The sequence below is a fragment of the Alnus glutinosa genome, chromosome 5 (assembly GCF_958979055.1).
Source record: "Alnus glutinosa chromosome 5, dhAlnGlut1.1, whole genome shotgun sequence".
NCBI classification, from domain to species: Eukaryota; Viridiplantae; Streptophyta; class Magnoliopsida; order Fagales; family Betulaceae; genus Alnus; species Alnus glutinosa.
The window spans coordinates 17,877,931-17,902,169 of NC_084890.1; the positions used below are offsets into that span (position 1 = coordinate 17,877,931).

At 41.5% G+C, this 24,239-nt stretch overlaps 1 protein-coding gene across 1 annotated transcript in view; it reads left to right on the forward strand.

The window, feature by feature from the left end:
* Positions 1-1,128: 1,128 nt before the first annotated feature.
* The window catches only part of LOC133867984 (protein ROOT HAIR DEFECTIVE 3 homolog 2), a 69,659-nt gene continuing 46,548 nt past the window's right edge, over positions 1,129-24,239 (forward strand). Inside the window, 13 exon segments of the mRNA XM_062304771.1 lie at positions 1,129-1,474; positions 11,683-11,749; positions 11,868-11,970; positions 20,654-20,724; positions 20,950-21,013; positions 21,091-21,156; positions 21,270-21,317; positions 21,404-21,466; positions 21,557-21,613; positions 22,018-22,176; positions 22,267-22,335; positions 22,429-22,520; positions 23,240-23,318. Coding sequence (XP_062160755.1) covers positions 1,327-1,474; positions 11,683-11,749; positions 11,868-11,970; positions 20,654-20,724; positions 20,950-21,013; positions 21,091-21,156; positions 21,270-21,317; positions 21,404-21,466; positions 21,557-21,613; positions 22,018-22,176; positions 22,267-22,335; positions 22,429-22,520; positions 23,240-23,318 — 1,086 coding nt within the window. The 5' untranslated portion in view covers positions 1,129-1,326.

The window sequence follows — 24,239 nt, forward strand, 5'->3', positions numbered from 1 at the left end:
TGCATTGAGTTTTGTATCGAAAAGCATGTACAAAAGCAATATTAACTAATATTTTATTTTAAAAAATGTGACAATATATTGAATATAATAATTAAAAAATAACTCTCTCTTTATTTCAAGAGCCAAAAGGTACACAGAAATGATGTTCTCCGGCCAACAAAGGGATGCCATGCTGCATCCCATCCTACCAAAAAAACAAAAGGGTTAAGTACTTTTTTGTCCCCTGTAGTTTAATATTTTTATGTTTTACCCCCTCAGTTTTCATTTTCTTCATAGGTGGTACATGTGATATGGAAAAAGACGGAGATAGTATCTCCGTTCATTTTTCGTCCAAAACTAATGGATTTTCACGTTAGCGACATGTGACACCATTAAAATTGCGACACGTAGCTGCCATATATATTTTTTAATTTTTATTTATTTATTTTGAGGCTTTTTTTTTTTTTTTTTTTTTTTTTTTTTTTTTTACTTTTTAAAAAAGTAGGGGTGACTCAGTCACCCCTTTGGGCCACATGGGGTGGCCCAACTACCTCCATGGCCCTTGGGGGTGGTTCGGCTACCCGCAATAGCCAAAATGGGGGTGGCCGAAACCAACCCCATTTGGCTTGAGCCACCCCCATTTGACTTGGGGCAAACCACCCCCCAAGGGCCAAAACAATTTTTTATTTTTTCACTTCGGTCATTGGGGGTGGCCGAATAAATGGGGTGGTTCGGCCACCCCCATTTTGGCCCTTGGGACCACCCCTAATTTTTTTTTTTTTTTAAAGGCTCAAGATAAAAAAAAATATAGCAATTACGTGTCACAATTTTAATGGTGAGACGTGTCGCTGACGTGGAAATCCGCCAGTTTTGGATGGAAGTACAATTTTTGTCTTTTTTTATAGCACATGTACTACTTATGAAAAAAGAAAAACTGAGGGAATAAAAAATAAAGATTTTAAACCATAAGGAGTGTAAGGTATTTAACAAAAAAAAAAAAAAAAAAAAAAGAAAAAAAAAAAAAGAAAAAGAAAAAGAAAAAAGAAAAGAATAGGAAGAAGGGGTTGATCCCTGAAGTTTCAGTTATTCTTAATCATTGACACGGCAAGACCTGATTGGCTAAAGTCAGCCCAAGTCTCACGTATTCTCATTCTAATTTCCCCATCATCACCTTCTTTTGAAGAAACAGACAAAAAGTGAAACTTGACAGAAGCTTTTGTGTCTTTCTCCAGAGGAATCCCAAAGGGCAAAGAAGCTTCAACTCCCAGGAAACCCTGTCTGGCTCTCTGTCTTTCCAAGTGATTTCAATTCAGCTTCACTCTCAGCGACCTCGATTTGGACTCCGTGATGGAGGACGACTGCTGCGCCACGCAACTCATCGACGGCAACGGCGACTTCAACGTGCAAGGCCTGGAGAATTTCACGAAGAAGGTGAAGCTTGCCGAGTGCGGCCTCTCCTATGCCGTCGTCGCCATCATGGGCCCTCAAAGTAGCGGTACGTCTGTATTTCACTGCAGCTTTCTGGAACTTCGATATTCGCGCTTCTGCATTCTTTTTTCATTATTCAATGATATCCAATTCGCCGTTAAAGTTGGTTTTTTTTTTTTTTTTTTTTTTTTTTTTTTTTTTTTCTGGAGTTTATTTTGTTGTTTCTGTTCTTGTTTAGTAGAGTCTGAGCTTGTTGAATTACAAACTTGAGCTTAATGGGTTGCTCTCGCGTATTGTGTTTATGGGAGTATTGGTGATGTTATTTGCAATACTAATTTGAACCAGCTGTTTGCTTGGAGGGTATAGAGCCAATGCGTGGACGTTCTTGGCATATTTGGGATCTTTCCTGTTCCCATTGAACACTTTTCATGTATTAAGTTCCTCTTTTTTTCTTTTTTCTTTTCTCTCTTCTTCTTTTTCTTCTTCTTCTTTTTTTTTTTGATAAGAATAAAAGTTTTATTAAAAAAAAAGTGGAAGGCACTCCTAAGTACACATGAACTACCAAAGCAGCCTACGACAAGAAAAAAACCCAACAACCCTCAAAAACCCAAACCCTCAAACCCAAAACCATCAGAAGATCTCAACCCTACAACATGTGTGCCTTGCCTTTCCTACGTTGGGAGAACGTGCTAGAATCACCGAAGTTGATGGAGCTCACCAGATTCAACACTCCTCTCCTACCTTTGGTCTTTTGACGCGCTGCCTTAACTCCCTGATGGAAGTCCTCTTTAATGGCTTCCAAAATTGCCAATGACGGATCCATATCCTCATCACTATCCAACTCCCAATCCAAAGCCAATTCTGAAGGTAAAACACCCAAAGGGTAAGGAGAGTCTCCAACCTCTTCATCCCATACCTTGTCGCCCTATTCCCATGCAACCACCTCCCCAGACGGACTAAAACTTACTGGCCAAATTTGGGATTGGGTCAAACCATTCACCCTTAACTCCTCTCCCTTAATGGCTGTCAGAGAACTCGGAGTCGACACACCTTCCTTAACAACCGGAGTCGACGCAGACATGATCGACACTTTATGTGTGACAATCAGGCTTGGGTTGAGAAATCCCCGCCGAAGAAAACCCCTCACCGGAGAGGGAGACTTACCCTTATCCTGCACTGGAAGCACAATAGCTACCTTCTCGGCTGGATCACTCGGAATTAGAGATAGAAACCCCGGCCCTTGAGCTGGCCTCAAAGCTTCCATAGAATCAACAAAAAGAATCTTGTCTATATGCATTTCTCTGGCTTCTTTAGCCTTCTGGAAGTATTTCAGGAACGGCTTAGAGTTCGACAACACAAGAGAAGAGGAACATAACCTCTTTCCCAACTCAACCGCCCCTAAAAAAGATTGAGAGGAGGTGATGCAAGACTGAGATGAAGAAGATACTTGCAGAAGCAGCACGTCGGAGGACTGAAAATCTGAGCAAGCAATAGCTGAAGAATAGGCACCCGAAGAAAAAGATCCAACAACATTACTTATCGGTGTCGCCGCAGAAGAAAGTATCTTTGGAGACCCCGGGGGTGGAAGAAAACCTAGAATCAAAAGGATTTACCATCGAAGATGTCGACCCCAACTACAGAATAGCAGTCTCCCAACGCAGTCGCCCAAAGAAGACCCCTCAAAAAAACCCTAAGAATCCAAAATCGAGCATCCAACTGCTATTGGAGGCAAAGTAGAGGCAGAGGCAGGGTACCTAGAAAGTGCCGCACCAGGACCAGAGATCGCTGGCAACAACATACATGGAAGCGTCAAGGCTTGCACGGAATAGGAGGCGCACATAGAAGAAGAGTGCTCATCTTCTACCCCCCCCCCCCCCCCCCCCCCCCCCTTTTGCAAGTCCCTCGGAAATAGAGAGTGAAAAATAATATGGACTTCTAAATTTAACAGTGTGTGTGAACAGTGTGCAACAAAATATTAAATGCGGAATTTAAAGGAGACAAATATTTTGTTGACGAAGTGGAAACTCAATTAAGAGAAAATTCACTCCGGGGCAGCCAAACCCAGGATATCCACTATTCAGAAGACAAAGCTAGATACAAAGCAGTAACACTCGCATACCCCTGATGTAGTGGTCGTGCCTTGCTCTCTAACGTGTAACCCAACATGAACGCTTTCCAACCAGGTCTCCTACCTGAAGGGGTCTTCAATGGAATCCTTTACCTTAGGGCTAACCCCTAAGATAGACTTCACAGCTGATCAAATCACACACTTGGCAAGGCTTTAGAGGAAATATCACGTCTCTAAGCTGTAGAGAATTCACCACCGAATTCTATGTTGAAAGCATGCCCCAAGCCTCTTATTTATAGGCTTTGGAAACCCAAAATTGAGTTAAAAACGGATTTTGGGGCACGCACGTCCGGACAGGAGCTAGGGCCGTCCAGACGGGTCAAGTTTTTCTTGTCCGGAAAGTAATTCTGGAATTTTCTGAAGGGCCGTCCGGACGGGCAAATCTTTCCATCCGGACGGGTTCCGTCTGGATGCTTATAGTGGCCGTCCGGACGGTCAGTTGACAGCATTTTTTGTCAGCTTTCCAACGACGCCGATTTTGTCCCAATCCGATATTTGAGTAAGAAGTTATGATCAAAATACCGGAGGGCGTCCGGACGGCTTGACCGAGCGTCCGGACGGTCAACTGCAACCGCCTTTCCAAAATAGCACTGAAAGCTTCCATAACAAGGCCGCGTCCGGACGGTGTTGCCCTAGCGTCCGGACGGTTACACTTCGGCTGCACGAAATTACCATAATAAGGCTTGGAGCGTCCGGACCTTGAAGGCTAACGTTCGGACGGTTGAACTGGTGCACGCAATTTCCATATATGAAGCTTGATCGTCCGGGCGGTTGAACTTGGTATGCACGTTCTTGCCTTATAGATGACATCGTCCGGACGGGATCACACATCGTCCGGACGGTAGCAGTCGTCTTCCCATAACTGTGTCTTGAGGCAGAAACCCTAATACTTGTCAAACACTGAATGGCGTCCGGACGGTATAACCACGTCGTCTGGACGGATGCACTGAAACATTGAGATTTTCTCGAACTCTGAAGAGCGTCCGGACGATTTGCCATTACGTCCAGACGGATGCAATCTTGAACTGTTCGAAGCTTCTAGACACTGATGGGCGTCCGGACGAAAAGTTCTCGTCGTTCGGACGGATGTTGCTGACTGATGAGCATCCGGACGGAATTCCACGTCTTCCGGATGGCTGCCAGGGAACCGAAATAAATCCTTGAAAACTTCACAGAATCTTCTCGAAGAACATAGCTGAAGAGTAGACTCTGGATAAAGCAGCATCCCTGTGAAAGCAGCAACATTACATAAAAGTGATTTTGTCCAACAGAATGCAGCCAACACAAAAACTAACAGAGAGTTTAGCGGCCAACGACGTGGAGCTGGTGCCTTTGGAAGGAAATGACAACTCTTTAGCACCTGAAGACCTCTTAGAACTAGTCGGAGCAGACAACCTGCCACCGATATCGACCTTTGTCGTCACCTTTGGCCGTTGAAGACCCGAATAAGACCCAAAACCCGCTTTAGGATCCACAGGGCGTCCATGACCTGTAACCATAGCCCTCTTCTTAGCTTTGTGCTTCGCCAAAACCCGACCCAAGTGGAACCTTTTAAAACTGAAAATGGGTTTAAAACCCAGCCCAAAAGCACACGGATGGCCCAACAACAACTTGACCCAACACCTTCACTCGAATGTTCCACGTCTACAAATTCAAACAAGGCCAAGTGAGAACACGTGTTGAACCTGGAGTGTCTTGGATAGAGAGCATACGTTTTAAGTTCTTGACTTAGTCAATTATACTATGAGTAGTTACACTTCTGTGTATTTGCTATTTTTGGGAGATTTTGACGGAAATCACAAACTGTTGAATCTCTTGCAATTAGTTAGATGCCAATAGCATAGACCTCCCCCCAGCGCACAAAAAAGAGAAAAAAAAACAACCTTTATACTCTTTAGACCATCTGAGAGTTAATGCTGTAAAATGACATCATCAAATCAAAATCAATAAACCCATCAAACCCTCCTGTGGTAGCCTTTTCAGGCAATGGTGCTTGCTGTCGAAAAAGGCAGAAGGGATGAACATAATTATATCACTGTATGAGGATCAAATTTCCAGTGGAAGTTGGATTGATCTAGTTTGTAGAATTGGTTCAGAGGGGAAAGTCTTTGCTAGGCTCTGGTCCCATCTAATCACCAATCAATGCAATGAGGTTTTTGAAAAGTTTTGAAGAGGGATTGAGCTAACATAATTACAGTGATGAAGGACACATTGTTTGGCAGATTGATTCTAAATTAAACTAAAGGGTTGCCCATGTCAATTAGAAATGGAAACGGGGAGTTGAAGAATTAATACTTCTGCTTCTCTTTGAATTGGAGCTTTGGTTTTGAAAGCAATCAATGACTTCAATTGTCACAATGATGTGGGGGAGTATAAATTTAGATGATCTTTTGAGAGTGGTGCCAATGTAAAGATATAAATGGTTCATGTATTGGGGTGGAAATTTTATTAAGTTTTAGAGGGTGAAGAAACTGTAGAGGGAGATAAATGAGATATGAATGTTATTATAATATATAAAAATGTTTTTTATTTTTATTTTTATCCAAGGTTGGCTAGTTAGAAGAGGATGTATTTGTCCAAGGGTGGCTAGGTTACCTTTATTAAGAGTACCCTCGCCAATTTGCCTACGTACTTCATGTCTCTTTTCCCTCTCTCAACGAGTGTTGCTAAACCTATTGAAAAGCTGCAGCGTGATTTTTTGTGGGGTGGGCTAGGTGAAGAGTTCAAATATCTCTTGGTAAGTTGGTCAAATGTTTGCTCATCGATTTATGAGGGAGGGTTGGGTATTAGGAATTTGATGGTGTTCAATCGTACCCTCTCAGGTAAATGGTTGTGGCGCTAAGGGCTTGAGAGAGAGAGGCTTGGTGGAGAGTTGCGGTGGATTCTGAATATGGTAGTTCATGGGACAGGATGTCTTCTCTTGAGCCTGTTGGAGTGTTTGGGATGAGGTTATGAAAGAATATCAGGAAAGGATGGGAGAAATTTTGTGTCTTGCCGAATTTGAGGTGAGAGACAGATTTAGGATTATCTTTTGGCATGATCAGTGGTGTGGCGATGTGTCTCTAAAAGTAACATTTCCAACTTTATTTGGTATCATTCATGCAAAGGATGCCTTTGTTGCGACTAATTTGGAGTTTTTGGTGGTTCCAACTAGTGGAATGTGACCTTTGTTAGAGCGGCACATGATTGAGAGGTAGATGTCTTTGCTTCATTTCTCTAGTGTTGCCCTTAGCTAGAGTAAGAAGAGGAAGTGAAGATCAGCTGTGGTGTGTCCCCTCCAAAAGAGGATTGTTTAAGATCAAGTCCTTCTATAAAAAAAGATGAAAGCGTTCAATTCAGCTCGTTCCTCCCCCGGGCGCCATTGGTGGGGGCGCCATTACGGAGCAACCGAGGGAGAGGATAAGTCCAATGCGTATGAAGGGAAATGAGGGGAGATAGTTTTGCGATGGAACTGTCTTTGCCTTGGACTAAAGGTTGCCGCTTCCCTTGGAAGAGTGTTTGGCGGACTGAGGTTCCTTTGAGGGCGGCCTTTTTCGTGTAGTTGGCGGCTTTAGGTAAGATTTTTACCTTAGATAATCTCAGGAAGCGGCACGTTATCATGATGGACAAATGTTTCATGTGCAAAGGAAATGGGGAGTTCATGGATCACCTTCTTCTTGCGGTCCTAGTCGGGAGAAAGGCAAGAGGGCTTGTGCGGTTGTAATGAGCCTAGGTCTTTGCGGGCGTTGGGCTTTTGTAGTGGGGTTTTTGGGGGTTTTTCTATCTTCTGGTTTTGAGGGTGTTTTTTTTTTTGGTTTTTTGTTTTGTTTTGTTTTGTTTTTTTTTTTTTGTTTTCTTTCAGATTTGGTATCCTTTTTGTATACAGTCCCTGTATGCTTAGGGGCGCATAGCGCTTTTTAATGCTATTTATTTATTACCTATAAAAAAATATATCAATCACCTTCTTTTTCATTGTGACGTGACTTATGCCATTTGAAGTGCGTTTTTAAGTTGTTTTGGGTTGTTCTAGGTTATGCTTAGACGCGTAGTCGATTTGTATGCCTGTTGGTGGACCTCTAGCATTTTGCGGAGTGCTGCAGTGTGGAAGGTGGTGCCTACGCGCCTTTTTAGTGTATTTGGAGGTAAAAGAATAACATAAGCTTTAAGGACTGAGAGAGGACGTTAGAGGAGATTTTATCTTTATTCATCAAAACTTTGTTTATGTGGACAGTATAGAGATTTAGATTGTTTGTAATTCTGCATACTAAACATGTATGGCAGTAGTGATATTCATAGAAGACACATCTAGATAATCACTAGATGTGTTTTACATGAAACAAACTATCTATCTAATCGGAACGTCTAACTCTAGAGTCCTAGTAGATTACATTCACAACTAGTCTAGAGTTAATCTAAATAGAAGTCTAACTAGAAGAGTCTTTGTTTAACTCTAAAGCTTTATCAGAATCCTTATTCAAGTCTATAGCATTATCTTTAGCCGAATAGGATTCTGATCCAATACGCCCCCTCAAACTCGACGTGGGAGGATGCACATTGAGGTTGGACCGTAGAATCCCGAACCGGACAGCAGGAAGAGGCTTGGTGAGGACATTAGCCAGTTGATCTTTCCCAGAGATGAAGCAAACATCAAGAAGTTTCTTAGCAACCATATCTCTAACAAAATGATAATCAATCTCTATATGCTTTGTGCGTGCATGATAGACAGGATTAGACGTGAGATATGTGGCGCCAATGTTGTCACAATGTAAAACTGGTCGATGTGGAGAAGTAACACCAAGTTCAGTGAGTAAAGATTGAATCCATGCTAATTCGGCTGCTGCATTGGCCACTGCTTTGTACTCGAATTCAGTACTTGAGCGAGAAACGGTTGGTTGCTTCTTTGAGCTCCATGACAGAATATTCTTACCAAGTAAAACACAATAACTGGAGGTGGATCTTCTATCATCCGGACAACTTGCCCAATCTGAATCTAAGTAAGCTGTGAGTTGCTTGGAAGAATTCTTGTAGATGCAGAAATAATAGGAGATTGTAGACTTTAAGTAGCGCAAGATGTGCTTCACTGCCGACCAATGTGATTCCCTAGGATCTTGCATAAATTGAGAGACCTTATTGACGGCATATGCTATATCAAGTCGAGTAAGAGATAGATATTGAAGGGATCCCACTGTGCTTCGGTATAAGGTTGGATCTGTGATAGTTGAACCTTCAAATCTACTAAGTATGGTGGAGGCGGACAAAGGAGTAGAAATCGGCTTTGCAAGCAACATATTGGTCTTAGTGAGGAGATCATTGATGTTGTTGCCACGATTGTTCCTCGGATAGGAGGGGCTCTGTCGTTGAGCTGTCCTCACACTCATCATCAAATGGGAACCGTTGAACGAAAACATCGCCACATAGTTGAAACTGGTTTCTCTCTTCTTGCTACTGCCAGTGTTCCATTTACCTTTTGGGACACAGCCTTTGAAACAGCCACATATCTCATATTCCTTCCAAAGTAACAAAGAAAAAGTCCCCATATGAGTGTCTTTTTCACCTCACTCCAGATTACAAATACTTAAAAATATTTGGTTGTGAATGCTTGCCTTTCCTCCGCCCATATCAATCTTCCAAACTCTCCTTCCGATCCTCTTCCTGCGTGTTAATTGGCTATAGGTAGCAAAAATCACCTTGGTTGCAAATGTCTTCATATCCCATCCGGTAGAGTGTACATTGCAAGACATGTTGTCTTCAATGAAAACAGTTTTCCATTCTCAACTTCATCACCAAACAGAGTCTCTTCTTCTCCTCAAACACCTTCGTCTTTATCGATTCCTTGTGTTCCATCCTTACCCTCTCAATATTCTGCATCTTGTCCAAATACACCAAGTTTTACATCTCCAAATTCATCAACTTCTACATCTCCATCAGCAACTACCACTACTCCTCCTAATCTTCAACCCCTTGCTTCTTTTGACCCTTCCTCAAATTCTGAGTTAGCTTCTTTACCTGAACCACTGTCCGTCCTTCCAACTCGAGTCCATGGCATGACCACACGGTCTCAGAATCAGATTTACAAACCTTACACATTTACTGATGGACGAGTGAAGTATCCACCTCCTCAAGCTCTCATTGCTTCCATAGCTGCACATGAAGATGAACCCACTTGTTTTTCTCAAGCCAGCAAACATCCGGAATGGCGTACAGCAATGAACACTGAATTTGATGCTCTTCTCAAAAATGGAACATGGTCTCTTGTTCCCTTCTCCCCATCCATGAACATAGTTGGATCAAAATGGGTCTTCAAAATTAAAAGGAAGGCAAATGGGGACATCGAACGGTACAAGGCTCGTCTAGTAGCCAAAGGGTTTCACCAACAACCTGGGATTGACTATGCTGAAACATATAGCCCAGTTGTTAAACCGATCACCATTCGCACTGTGCTTTCCATAGCTGTTTCTGCAGGTTGGGAGATTCGGCAAGTTGATGTCAGTAATGCGTTCCTCCATGGTCTTCTTCAAGAGACGGTGTATATGGCTCAACCTCCTGGATTTCAGCATCCTCAATATCCAACAGCTGTGTGCAAACTTCGCAAAGCTATATATGGCTTAAAACAGGCCCCACGCGCATGGTTTTCTCGACTAAGTGCTCAGTTGATTGATCTGAAATTCACTAGTTCCAAATCGGATTCCTCCTTGTTCATTTACAAAGCTCACGGCATCACTATCTTTGTGCTTATATATGTTGATGACATTATAATTACAGGTTCACATTCAATGGCAATCACTCAGCTCATCAATGATCTTCACTCATCTTTTGCCTTGACTATCTATCTAATCTGAATGTCTAACTCTAGAGTCCTAGTAGATTACATTCACAACTAGTCTAGAGTTAATCTAAATAGAAGTCTAACTAGAAGAGTCTTTGTTTAACTCTAAAGCTTTATCAGAATCCTTATTCAAGTCTATAGCATTATCTTTAGCCGAATAGGATTCTGATCCAATAGACAGTTGCTTATGTGGTTCCTCTAACGATTAGTTATAATGATTTCATTGTTCTTTTTACTACTCCTAGTTAGGTTGTTCCTTCTGTATATTTCCTATGTACTTTGGGGCACCTTACACTTTTATTTATTTTTTGATAAGTGTAATATTACTAAAAGCGCAAGTGCAACCAAATACACAGGGAGTATACAAGAGAAGCGACGAAGAAGAAGAGGAAAAAAGAACAAGGAAATCATTAAAGCTAATTTCTAAGGGAGCTAAAAACACAGCTGTCCAAGAAGAAAGGGAATAAAAGAAGAAAGTTTTGAGCTCCTCTATCGTCGTTTCTTGGTCCTCGAAAGTTTTATAACCTCGTTCCCTCCATAAGCACCACAAAAAGCAAAAAGGAACCATCTTTCACACAACAGCACTCCGAGAGCGGTTGCCCGTCTACCAGCAAGCGAATAAATCAACCACCGGAAGAGGCATAACCCAAGACAAAACGAAGCGGCTGAAGATAGCATTTCCACTGGAAGAACATTTATTGATTACTTTTTTTTTTTAAAAAAATAGATGCTTTTTCTTTTTAGTTTTAATTCAATGCTATCAATAATCCAATGACATCAATGGTGATGGTGTGATTGTCAATTGAAGTGGAGGAAGGTGGAGGTGAGAGTAATTGAGGCTGAAGGTGCCAGTAACAAAGGGAAGTAGAAGATTAAGTGGATAGATGAGGAGAGGCTGGGCCTGATTTTTCCATTTCTCCTTTTTTATGATGTAAAATCTATCAGCAAAGAAAAGGGTGAAAACCAATTATTCGTCTATGTATCACTAGAGGGCGAAAGAATAAAGTGGCATCAGCTCATGTTATTGGGTGAATTATTTGGATTGGACCAGTTTGATGCCCAAAATGGAAAGGACATTCTTGTTTACCTTAGGGGTGGCAATATAATGGTGATTATGCATTTTAAATGGGTACTCCTGTAGTGTGGTTACTGCTTTTCAATGCTTTGTTTTGAGAAATACATGAATTAAGAATTAGCAAGTTGGGTTTCATCACTCTTGTTATCCCTTTCTCTCCCCCCTTCCCCCTTTCTTAGTGCGTCTCTCGAGTGTGATTTAATCTTATGAACTGAGCTAATGTTCTTTTTTCTTTTTCCTTTTTTCCCAACGCGCTCTGCTGAGCAGGGAAGAGCACCTTATTGAATCATCTTTTCCATACAAATTTCAGGGAGATGGACACATACAAGGGAAGGTTGGTTTTTTAATTGCTTCATATATGGTTAACCAGAAGACACTTTCTGTTGCTTCTCATGGCTTTTTGAATTCACCTCCATATGAGAAACAAGTAATATAGTTTTGTGTTATTGTAGGAGTCAAACAACCAAAGGCATTTGGATAGCTAAGTGTGTTGGCATTGAGCCTTGCACAATTGCCATGGATTTGGAGGGTACTGATGGGAGGGAAAGGGGCGAGGTAATGAGATTTTTATTAGAATTTCTGATTTTATTTAAGAAGAGACTATAGGAGAAATGAAGCATAGTTATTACCAAAAGGGAGGGCTGTTAACCTTTCATATACTTTATGTGGCAAAAGTTATGGTGTTTTGTGATAAGAGTGGTATAGTAGATGCCAGAATTTAATCCAATATGGCTCTACTCATTTTGAATGCAAGGAAAATAACCAATTGTCGGCACATTCACATGCTCATGCACACATATCCACAATTAAAAACCTGTACTTGACCCAATCTTCATATATTTTCGTATACTCTAATAAGTTTGTTGCTTTATTTTCAACTGTAAGTGGTACATTTGTGGCATGATGTGATACACCCCAATTGATATGAGACTCATGAGAAAATATAATGGTGGAATTTTATTATTTTTGGAAGTCTAGTGGTGTTAGAAATTAGAATTTGGGTCCTGATAAATGAACTTTTTGGTTTGGATGAGTCTTGAAGTATTTTTTTTCGTGCTTTTAGGGATTTAGTAGGTCTACTAGGCCTATATGTAGGCCTTTATGGGGGTGCAATGAGATTTACATCACCTCAATGTAAAACTCAAAAGCAAATTAGATGTGTCCTGAGCTGTGCTTCCCGTCTTCCCTTTTTCTTTGTTCCTTCTTTTTGAATTATTTTTTCACTTATCACTTTTCTTATTCATCTTCCCTGCTCTAAGTTTTGTGTACCTTGATCACAAATTTGTGATTCTTTTGCGCAATTTTCTTCTGTTAGCTCTTCTTTTTCACTTGTTAATGTTCGTTGAGAACCAAAATTTGAATATTATCAAGGAAATCTTTGTTTTCCTCTCCCCTCTTTATTTTATGTATTGTGCAGAAAAAATTATGGGGGAAGTTGAAGTGTAAAAGAATTGTAGAGTTAAAAATAACCATGTCATTCGAGAGTAATCATCAACAAAAATTACAAAATATAGAAATCCATTCAAAGTAGAAATGCGTGAAGGACCCCATATTTCTGTATGGACCACATCAAAAGACTTAGATTGACGACTATGACTACTTCTCGGGAAGGAACTACGATGATGTTTCCCTAACTGACATGCTTCACACTCTAAACTAGACACTTGGCTTAAAGTAGGAATTGCTGACTTGAGTTTGGCCTAGAACGGGTGACCCAAACGAAAATGCCATTGGAGAGGAGAAACTGTAACACTCAAGATCGATGAAATGAGAGAAAAGAAGCCATCAAGATTCAGACAATAAAGACCGTCCTTCTCATGCCCCAAACCAATAATCTTCAAGGTCATGAGATCCTGAAAGAGAAATGAATTTCACATTGTAAGGCCTTAGTTGATTGGCTATCATAAAGCAAATTAAAAGGAAAATCTGGAACATAGAGACTAGATGCTAAGGATAAAGAATTGGTAGGATGAAGAACACCTTTCCCAACAACAGGTCAAGAAGAACCATCAGCTAAACAATGTGGTGTTGAGCAGGAATCAAATCAGAAAAAAGAGATAATATACCAGATATATGTTTGTTAGCACAAGAGTCAATGACCCAAGACGGGGATGAATTGGCCACACATGCAACATTACTTGAATCAGCTAATGTAGCAGTGGAAGAAGGAAGTGTAGTATGCAGGCGCTAAACAAGTTTGCTAAGCTGAGTGGTGAGTGCATCACGGGAATCAAAACCATGAGATATATGTCTAGAAGAAGTAGAAGTAGATAGGAGGGAGCTGTGGGATGAGTTAGTTGGGTTGATGAGCTGGTGGGAGATGCCTTGGTGTATTGGGGGAGATTTTAATGTGGTTTGATTTCCAAGCGAGAGATCAGGTGTTTCTGGTTATTCTGTAGCAATGGAGGAGTTTTCATAATTCATATTCATGCAGAACCTGGAGGATCTTCCGCTTGAAGGTGGTCAGTTTACTTGGTTGAATAATCAAGAAAATCAAACATGGTCTAGAATTGATAGATTCTTAATTTCTCCGGAATGGGAAGAACATTTTCCAGAAGTGACACAGAGGAGATTGCCAAGACTTATGTCAGAGCAATTTCCTTTGCTGTTGGATTGTGGGGTGCCTAGAGGAGGGAGCAGGTATTTTAAATTTGAAAACATGTGGTTGGATGTCCTATGAGTTTTAGGGATTACCAAGTTACGTTTTGGCTAATAAGTTGAAAGCTTTGCAGGCAAATTTGAAGAAATGGAATGATGAAGTGTTCGGTGATGTAAGGAAGAAAAAGAATGAATTATTGGAGGGTATTCGAGAGCTGGATATAATAGAAGAGTGTTGTTGCTTAGTGAAGGAGGAAAGGGAAAGAGAAAGAAATATGTAGAGGGAGTTGGAGAAAACTCTCCTTTTTGAGGAAATGAACTAGAGACAGAAATCACGAGCTTTGTGTTTGAAGGAGGGGGTGCAAAAACACAATTTTTATTTATTTATTTATTTATTATTATTATTATTATTATTATTATTATTATTATTATTATTATTTTATTTCTTTATTTTTTCCACAGGTTGGCCAATTAACATCGCAAATTCAATCATGTGGACTCTTTGAATACAAATTGTGCATTGTCCAAGAATCCTATGGAGATAAAGGAGTAGCATATAGTACATTTTTACAATAATCTGTATTTTGAGTAGTGTTCTTGGAGGCCAATGGTGGATGGTCTATCTTTCCTATCCATTGATGCGGATGAGAGTACTTGGTTAGAAAGAGAGTTTGAGGAGAACGAGGTGTGAGATGTGGTAAGGGATTTGAATGGAGATAAGGCGCCGGGTCTGGACGGCTTAACAGTGGCTTTCTTTCAGAAGTGTTGGGGAATATTGAAAAAGGATCTTATTGCTGTGTTTGCAGAATTCCATAATAGAGGACAGTTTGAGAAGAGTCTTAATGCTACTTTTGTTTCTTTGACTCCAAAGAAGACGTGTTGTGGATGTGAAGGATTTTCGCCCTATTAGTTTGGTGGGTGGGTGGGTGGGTGGGTGGGTGGGGGGGGGAGGGGGTGGGTAATATTATTTCCAAGATTCTCATGAACAGGTTAAAGTCAGTTTTGGGCAAGATTTTTTTTTTTTTTTTGATAAGTAATAAAAATATATTAAAAAAAAGTATAAGGCGCCCCTAAGTACACATGTAGTATACACTGGAACAACTAAACCAGCCCAAAAAAAGGAAAGAAAACCAGCTAGACCCTAAAACCCAAGACCCACATGAGGCACTCAACACTACATCATGTGAGCCTTCCCTTTCCAACACAAAGAGGGTGCGCTTGCATCGCTGTAGTGAATGGAGTTTTTCAAGTTCAACAGTTCTCTCATACCTTTGGTCTTTTAGCGCGCAACCATAGTTTTTTGATGAAACTCCTCATCAATGCAATCCAGGATAGCCAAGGACGGATCCTCGCCCTCATCACCATCCAACGCCCAATCCAAGGGCATGTCGAGATGTAAAACACCCAAAGGGTAAGGGGATTCTCCATCCTCCCCATACCAAAACTCGTCGCCCTGATCCCACGCTATGCTCTCCCCATCCGGGCCAAAGCCTACCGGCCACTTTTGAGAATGGATCAAACCATTAAACCCGTAATCCTCATCCTTTTCAACGTTAGGAGAGCCGCAACCACCCAAAAGGGAAGGAGTTCCTTCTACCCCAACTTCCTTAGCAACAAGAGTCGATGACGATGCGACCGACACTTTAGGGGAGAGAATGGGTTGCACTGACCGATTGAGAAACCCCCTATGAAGGAGTCCCCTCGCCGGAGAAGATTGCTTAACAACAGTGTTCATGGAAACTGCCTTACTGGGATCCTCCACCTTAGAGCACTGCAAAGATTTGGTCTCACCGGCTGGCTTTATTACCGCCCCTACGAACCATTAACACCATCTCAACCTCACGGTCCAGAGACTTCAACACCTCTTCAGCCGTATCCACCAGCCAAACAGAGCATTGAACACCCAAAAGAACATACCCAACAAAATCTTTCCTCCTTTCCTCTATCTACCTTATCTTCTTGCACTGAAAAGAAGAATTTTTTCACTTCCACGGAGAGATGCCGCTCCATATCAGCACTGCATGGTAACTCCGCGTGCAACCCCGCTCCACTACCAGCTTGAGGCCAGCACCAATCTAGCTTAGAATTGAAGAGCCAAAACTAAACCAGAAACACAACCAAACAACATAGAGCTATGCGAAAACCCAGCGCTGTCCGAGCTTTAAAGTAGCGAGAGAGAACGGAACCCTAGTGGTATGTGCCTTCACGCGCCACTACTGGGGTGAGAGATGAGAATGAAAAAAGGAGAGGGTTTTTTTTTTTTTTTTTTTTTTTTTTAAATCAGCCAAAATCCAAATAGACAAAATGCAGACGGATAGTGGCAATCCTCCAAGTGTAGAGGGTGAACAAAGGAAGAGTAGTTCATGTACATAATTCCGTGCTTTTGCTAAATATCAACATTACAAAAGAATTTCAACGAATTTTATTCTCTCTTTCTCTCCCTGTCACGCTCTGTCCCTCTTTCTTTCTTGGAGAACCCTGGCCCAAGTTACATAACGGTGGCATTAAAATGGGAGCTTGCCAAATTATTCCTAGGATTAATGAGTTCATGTTTTATTGATAGCTTGGTCTAGGGTAGATGTTGAACCTATTTGACATAGATTGTTGTTTTTCTTCCATGGTGAAAGTTAGTTTTAGGAACCTTGAGGCATGCTGACAAATACTTGCATTAGTGGATTTGGAAGATATTGATCATAATTCCTTCTCTGATTTTGAGAAAACCCAACATTTGAGCTTTTGCTTCCTCAACTGATGATTGCTTTTTATTTCTTTGGTCATTATATCCTACATGGACCATTTGAAACTAAATCCCTACCATTATCTATTTGAAGCTTTCTCAACTGGAAATCTTTACATCTTCGGCATTGTATGGATGCTACGGTCCTAGGCTTAACACTTTCCTTTTTTTGCATTGACTGAATATGGATTGTCACGCGATATACTTCTTTTCATTAATTTAATTAACACTTGAGTCTAACTTATAAAAAAATAAAATAAAATAACACTATAGTCCCTTTGCACTTCAATTTTATTAAGAGAGCCCTTTTTATACGAATGGGCTGTAAAAATGATGTTTTACAGCTTCCAATAAGGAGTTGACACATCATCTAAGAACATTAAATACAATAGACATGAAAGCACCGAAACTTCTTTTTTTTTTTTTGATAAGTAAGAAAAGTTTTATTAGAAAAAGAGTAAGACGTCCCTAAGTACACAGGGAGATTACATAGGAACAACCAAAGCCAACCCACAAAAAGCACCCAACAAAACCCTAAAGCCCAAAAGGAGCACCTGAGAATAGCCCACAAAGGAGCCCAATAAACCCACAATGAGGAAAGCCCTAAAACCCGAAAACCTGAAAACCTCAAGGGCACAAAACCCTACTACATGATTGCCTTGCCTTTCCCGCGCCTTGAGGGAGCGCTAGCATCGCTGTAATTAATGGAACTTTTCAAATTCAAAAGCTCCCTCTTTCCTTTGGTCTTTTGACGTGCTATCATCTTGTCCCGATAGAAGTCATCTTCCATGGCATCAAGGATTGCCAAAGACTCCTCGTCATGAACCCCGTCCAACATCCAGTCTAAGGGCAACCCATCCCAAAAATCATCGTCCTTCTCCCAAACAACTAACTCTCCATTAAGATCAAACCCGACAGGCCATTCCTGAGATTGAGAAAAACCATTTCCCTTTACGAATGAAGGAATGATGCAACATCCCGGGGGGGAGTGAAGCCCTATCATCCCAACATCCTTGGCCTCCCGAGACGCGGTGAGGGCTATCGCAGCCGGGTGAGGGTTGAGGAACCCCTTTCGAAGGAAACCCTTCTTCACAGAACCCGTAGAATTCTTCACCGGAGGCACTGCATCTACTTCCTTTTTAGTAGAACAGATAGGCGTCTTCGAAGCATCCAGGGAATCTGCTAACGGCCCTTCATTCCACTTCATTGAGTGACCTTCCTTGAGATCCCTAGCCTTTCGATAATATCTCTAGAAAGGTTTAGTAGACTGTATCGTAGGGAGAGAAGACGAATCTTCTCACCCAACTTAGCCGCCCCTGAGAGTGAAGAAAAAGGGAAGAAAGGTTGAGTCAACCCAGCACCAACACCAACTGAGTTGCTAGACAGAAGGACAGAAGCATCGGGACTAGGCAGCGTGACGGATTCAGTCGTTGGAACGAGAGGCAGATGGCTCGACACACTCCCAGAAGATGACACCCTAGAGCCACCCGAGATTCTGTCAACGCAGTCTCCGATGAAATCTTCGTCGTACCCATACCCACATCTCCAGTTGGAGCAAGATTCCGACAGCTAGGCCCACCCTCAGAAGAAGACAACCCCAGAGTCAACCTAGAGTCTGTCGGCGATGTCGTCTTCGGCCAAAGAGAGAACCCCAGAACGACCGTCGACACCGGACCCGCATCCTCAGAAATTTCTGTCTGAAACGATGCTTTGGTTTTGATTTTCGGCAAGAAGCAACCCAATCGAAATCTTTTCCGTTTGAGGCCTGATCTTGACCCGGACCAGCAAATCGGCCCAGAAGATTCCCAAGAACCCGGCCCAAAGCCAATTTGAAGCTGAGGAGCATCCTAGTCCACGTACTCAAATTTGAATTCAAACGAGATGGACCTCATGCAGAGTAAACAGTATGCATCTTCTTCTTACCCAGCGGACGACGAGGTAAACCTTTGTCCAGCGGATCAAACGAAGAGCTCCCTGACCATACTGTAGGCTTGGACTTCTTCGACGACCCGTGCGGTTGCTCCTCCAGGTCAAAGCAATTCACTGCCAATCTCCCGTCTTCAACCACCCTACACCATGATACCAGAAATAGGTCCAACCCATGCAGTTCTTCATCCGAACCCCGCAACCCAACATGCGTGCCGTGAGAGACAACTTTCCCCCGAACCACTGCCGCATATGATGGAGAAGACCCGCCCAGCCGACCGGAAGAGACACCCCTTATTTGAGTCCCCTTCAAAGAAGACGCCTCAGAACCCATCAACCGATCCCTAGGACCGAGGAAATTGATCTTCCACAGTTCCCTTGCAACTCGAGTCCAGCCCCAACTTTCACGGCCTTTAGGGAGCCAAATAGCCCCTTTTCGACCACCCTCAGCAAAGACTTCCACCTCTAGTAATCGGCCGGACTTGTTCTCACCCCCTCGAACCATCAATAGTTTCACATCCTCCTGGAAGTTCTTGACAAATTCCTTCGTTGAAACCTTCAAGGCCTCCTCTACAGAAGCCAAAAGCCAAGCTGAACCTTGAAGACAAAAATATGAACCCGTAGAACCCCTTTGTCCTCTCCTCCAAGCGCAGTTCCGGCACTTCAGCCTTTGCTGAAAAGGAAAAACTTTTGGCTTCCACAGAGAAGCACCGCTCCATCTGATGCAAATCTGAAGAGCTAGAAGAGGAGACACCCTGGAACCATACCCACAAAACAAACCCTCGGTACAACCAACCAGAACCCAGCACCAAGCGAACTCGGAGAAGAACAAACAGAGACAACCTGATTGACGCACCTAGAAGAAACGAACCAAACGAGACTAGCGGGATGTGCCTACACGCGCCATCGCTAGCAGGGGAAGGAAGGAGCAGGAGAGAGATTTTGTAGTTGAGGGGGAAAAGTATAGTTTTTAACCAGTAAAACTTCTTCACCGCACCGAAACTTCTTAAAAAATAAAAAGCACTTTCTGGGACGAAGTGGTACCAATCTTGAACTCATGGCTACCCCAATACTATAAGGATTCGTCCCCAGAGGCTAAACCAGTTCTCCAGCTTCAAAGAACCAGATCCGTTTCTTTGACAACATCTTTTCATCCTCATCCTCCTGGTGAATTGACCAAGAAGGCAACCCAAGCCTTGCCATAAGCAAACTTTCAAACCCCACCAAAGCCCAAAAAAACAAACGCCATATCTCGCTCCCATAAAAAACCACCAAAAATCACGGTTGAAGAAGAAGAAAAGCTAAACCCAATTCGACGTTATCATCATCTTCAATTCGGAAGCTTTTTTCAAGCTCTATGTTGGATGACGAAGGATATGCTATGGGGAAGAATGATTCTGTGTTGCAGACTCGGGTGGTGGGTGGTGGCAGAGGATCAGATGGTGGAGATGGAGGTAATAATGGTGGGTCTAGGTCTTTTGAAGGTAATAATCATGGGAGTGATAACACCGATGCAGTGATGCTTTTTACCAGAAGATGATTGAAGGGGAGCGGAGCTAGAAGCGGAATTGAAGGGGAGCTAAAGATCGAAGAAGAGGAGAGAGAGAGAGAGAGAGAGAGAGAGAGAGAGAGAGAGAGAGATAGACAGACAGAGAGAGGGGCAAGATAGGTGTTTAATTTGTTTCAAAGGTTGGGTGTTTTGATGTTTATTGTATTTTTTTGGTTTTTGATGACTTGTCCACTTCTAATTGGTTGCTGTAAAATGAGGAATTTACCGCCCATCCTTATAGAAGGTATTCTCTTTTATTAATGGTATATGTTTCTGAATATTTTTGAAATTTTGAGGCCCACTCAAATTTCTCAATTCCTTTAATTGGTATCTGTGTGTGAGCAACAGGATACCTCAATGGGAATTTCTTCCGTTCTGGTGGTGTTTTTTTTTTAAATATTTTTTTGTTTGTTTTCTCTCACTTCCAGGATGATATTGCATTTGAGAAACAAAGTGCTCTATTTGCCTTGGCAGTTTCTGATATTGTGCTGATAAACATGTAAGTTTTTATGATTTAAGCATTTTTTTTAATATTTAATCAAACCCATGAGTCTTTAAAAAGGACTGCTTTTCGTGAAAACAGAGGCTGTTCAAAACAATGAGCCTTTGGTTTGGAATCTCTTATACAGATACATGGAACATAAATATGCTTATTTAGGATTTTATGTACACTTGTAATGAGGAATCGTGTTAGATTCCAACTGGAGATTGAATATCTTTACAGGTGGTGCCATGATATTGGTAGGGAGCATGCTGCCAACAAACCTCTTCTAAAAACAGTTTTTCAGGTACTGTATAGCCATGTTCTTTCCAGTCAACATTTCTTGGTTGGTGTATGACCTTCTGGTTACTGTACTATATGTAGGTCATGATGTGTTTGTTCACTCCCCATAAATCAACCCTGCTGTTTGTTATACGTGATAAAACAAAGGTCTGCACTAAGTAAACTTATTCTCTACATGTTTACAATTACTTTGGGTCTTTTATTCGAATGCACTATTTTTTTCATATTAATCTTTGTAGTCTTTATGGCTTTCCATGTAGACCCCACTTGAACATTTGGAGCTTGTTTTAAGGGAAGATATTCAGAAGGTTGTCTTTTATTTTTACAGTCAGATTTTTGCCCCGTTCTCTTTATTACTTTTTTTAGTATTTCTCAGAGGTTGTATATTCTGCAGATATGGGATGCAGTGCCTAAGCCCCAGGCCCATAAGAATACTCCTCTTAGTGAATTTTTTAATGTAGTATACTCTCTCTCTAATTGGTCAGTTGTTCACATTGTTTTGTTGGTAATTAATTTTATGTGTTGATTTACTTTCTTTGACATGAAGGTTGAGATCACTGCTTTTTCCAGTTATGAGGAGAAGGAGGAGAAGTTCAAAGAGGAGGTAATCTGTTTAATATAAGAAGAATCTAAAGAAGTTTGTTTTCATACTGTCCAGATTCATTTATAGATGTACACACACATGTATAATTTTCTCTATTCTTCTTCACTTGAAGGCCTCCTCTGCTGTTTTTCCAATTGTTTCTGGAAATTTTTTATTCTTTATCGTGTAAACCACGTTGTGCCTTGATTGTCTGAGCTACTTGTATGCTTCTCTTGTAGTACAGTGATGATTGTTTGGATTGTTTAATGAATTATCTTATTTCTGGAAGTTTAAATTCTTGCAATAAATGGAACTTAACTCCTTAACATCTAGGCCTCATTTGATCAGTCCTTAGAAAATTTCCATTCTTCTTGATTTTAGAGTGGAATATATAGGCTTACAGCTATATGTTCTGTCTTATACAGGTTGCTCAACTAAGGCAGCGATTTTTCCATTCTATTTCTCCTGGAGGGCTTGCTGGTGATAGGCGCGGTGTTGTCCCTGCTTCTGGATTTTCGTTCAGTGCGCAGCAGATATGGAAAGTTATAAAAGAGAACAAGGATCTGGATCTTCCTGCTCACAAGGTCTTATATTTTATTCTGACTCCCTCTTTGTTTTTTTTTTTTTTTGGAAGTGATTGTGTCTTCACATGCATTGATCTGTTTGTTTATCAGATAATGGTTGCCACTGTCCGGTGTGAAGAGATTGCCAATGAGAAGTTAAGTCGCTTGACCTCTGATAAGGTACACCTTTGTTCATCCTATTTTCCCGGAGTTGCTTCTAGATTAATTTGGAATTTTCTTTTTCCATATTAGTCATTATTGAATTTAATTCAGGCTTGGTTGGCACTGGAGGAAGCTGTTCAAGCAGCTCCAGTATCCGGTTTTGGGAAACAGCTCAGCTCAATTTTAGAAAAATATTTTTCAGAGTTAGTTCCATTCTGCTTATGTCTTTTATATATTCAAATCTTTAAATATGCCAATTTTCCTGGGAAATATTTTGTCCAACTCTGCATGATATCATGGAAGGTTTGTTCTCTTTTATTAAATGTTTTGAACAAGGTAAGTACTCCTCATCTCTCCTGTCTACTACCTGTGTACATGGGTTGCGCATCTCTGCTCTTTCTAATGAAATTGACTTACTTATAAAAAAAAGGTAAGTTCTCCCCATAGTCTTTGTTTCCACTGTATTTTAGTTAGTTTTGTTCCTGTAAGCTCATTGCACCCCTACATTTGGCAAATGGGAAGGTAATGTTACTTTAATTCATGGCTTCAGATAGTTATCCTATTCTATCTGAGCTCAAACACTGGTACCACTTACCATATAGGGGATTCTACAGTATCAGTTGGAAACTGTGAACTACATGCTCTGATTATCTAGTTCTCTATCCACCTCTTGCTTTATTATATGAATCTGAATGCATCCCTCTTCTGCCCATTGACCATCATTAATTTACCCCAATAAGATTCAGCCAGGCGCTCCTCAATCTGGGGTGGTTGTTCTATATATAGATCTAACTGTTGATTGTATAGTCTTGGACTATGTTCCTTTTTAGAATTGATTTGTGAGTTCTAACCTTGCTTGTGGACTCAATTCCTCTCCCCTCCCCCCCCCCCCCCCCCCCCCCCCACCCAACGACCCAAACAGATATGACATGGAGACAGCATACTTTGATGAAGGTGTACGAAATGCAAAACGACGGCAACTGAAGTCAAAAGCATTGGATGTAAGACCTCACTCTTTCTCAATTGTTATCTTAGTTTCAATTGTTACACACAGATTCATTTAATTTATTGCGTATTTTTTCTGGATAAATAATTTTATGACTTGTAATGGACTTTGCTGTATTAGATCTCTTGTAATGGGTTTTGGGCTGTGCTCGGCGATTCGAGTGTTGGTGCTCAATCTGGTTCTCGTTTCAAGCTTTTGGTGAGGTTCCCTGTGGTTGAGTTTTGGTGGTCCTGGGCTGTTGGTGCGTGGTACGGTTCTGGTAGTCTTCTCTGCTGTTCTGTTCAGACGGTGAATCAGTGGAAACGCTCACGTGATTTTGGTTCGGTGGGGTGAATTTCTGGTAGCGTGGATTTCTCATGAATTTCTGGAGTGGTCTTCTCTCGCGGTTCTGGAGTGGCAGACTGGTGTGGTCGTTGACGTCAATGACAATGACCTAGGAGTTGCTGCATTCTTGACAATTGTTGGTGCAAATTGCGTGATTGTGATATGCAGTGGTTCTTTTCGTTCTTCTTTGCGTAGATCTTGGTGGAAATTGCATTTTGTTTACTGCTACGGATGTCGCTTCTGGCGCTTTTGTTTCTGGTTCCTGTGCTTTGGTTTTAGAATCGGAATTTCTTTTGTTGCAGTGTGAGTGTTCTTCTCTCTGGTGGCTGTTGGCGGTGATCTAGTGTTATTCTGGTGTGGCGTGGTGCAGTGTGTTTTGTTGTGGCTATGTGTGTGTGGTGCTTTCTCCAGGAATTGTTTTTTTTTTTTCAAAAAAAAAAAGAAAAAAAAAAGAAAAAGAAAAAGAAAAGGTTTTGAAGGAGTATTTTGGGTGAATCATAGAATGGGTTTCCGGTGGGTGCTCTTCTCCTCTGTGTGGTCGGTTGCTTCTGATGCAGTCCCTTGCTGTGGTGTCATTCCACAGTGAGCGTGG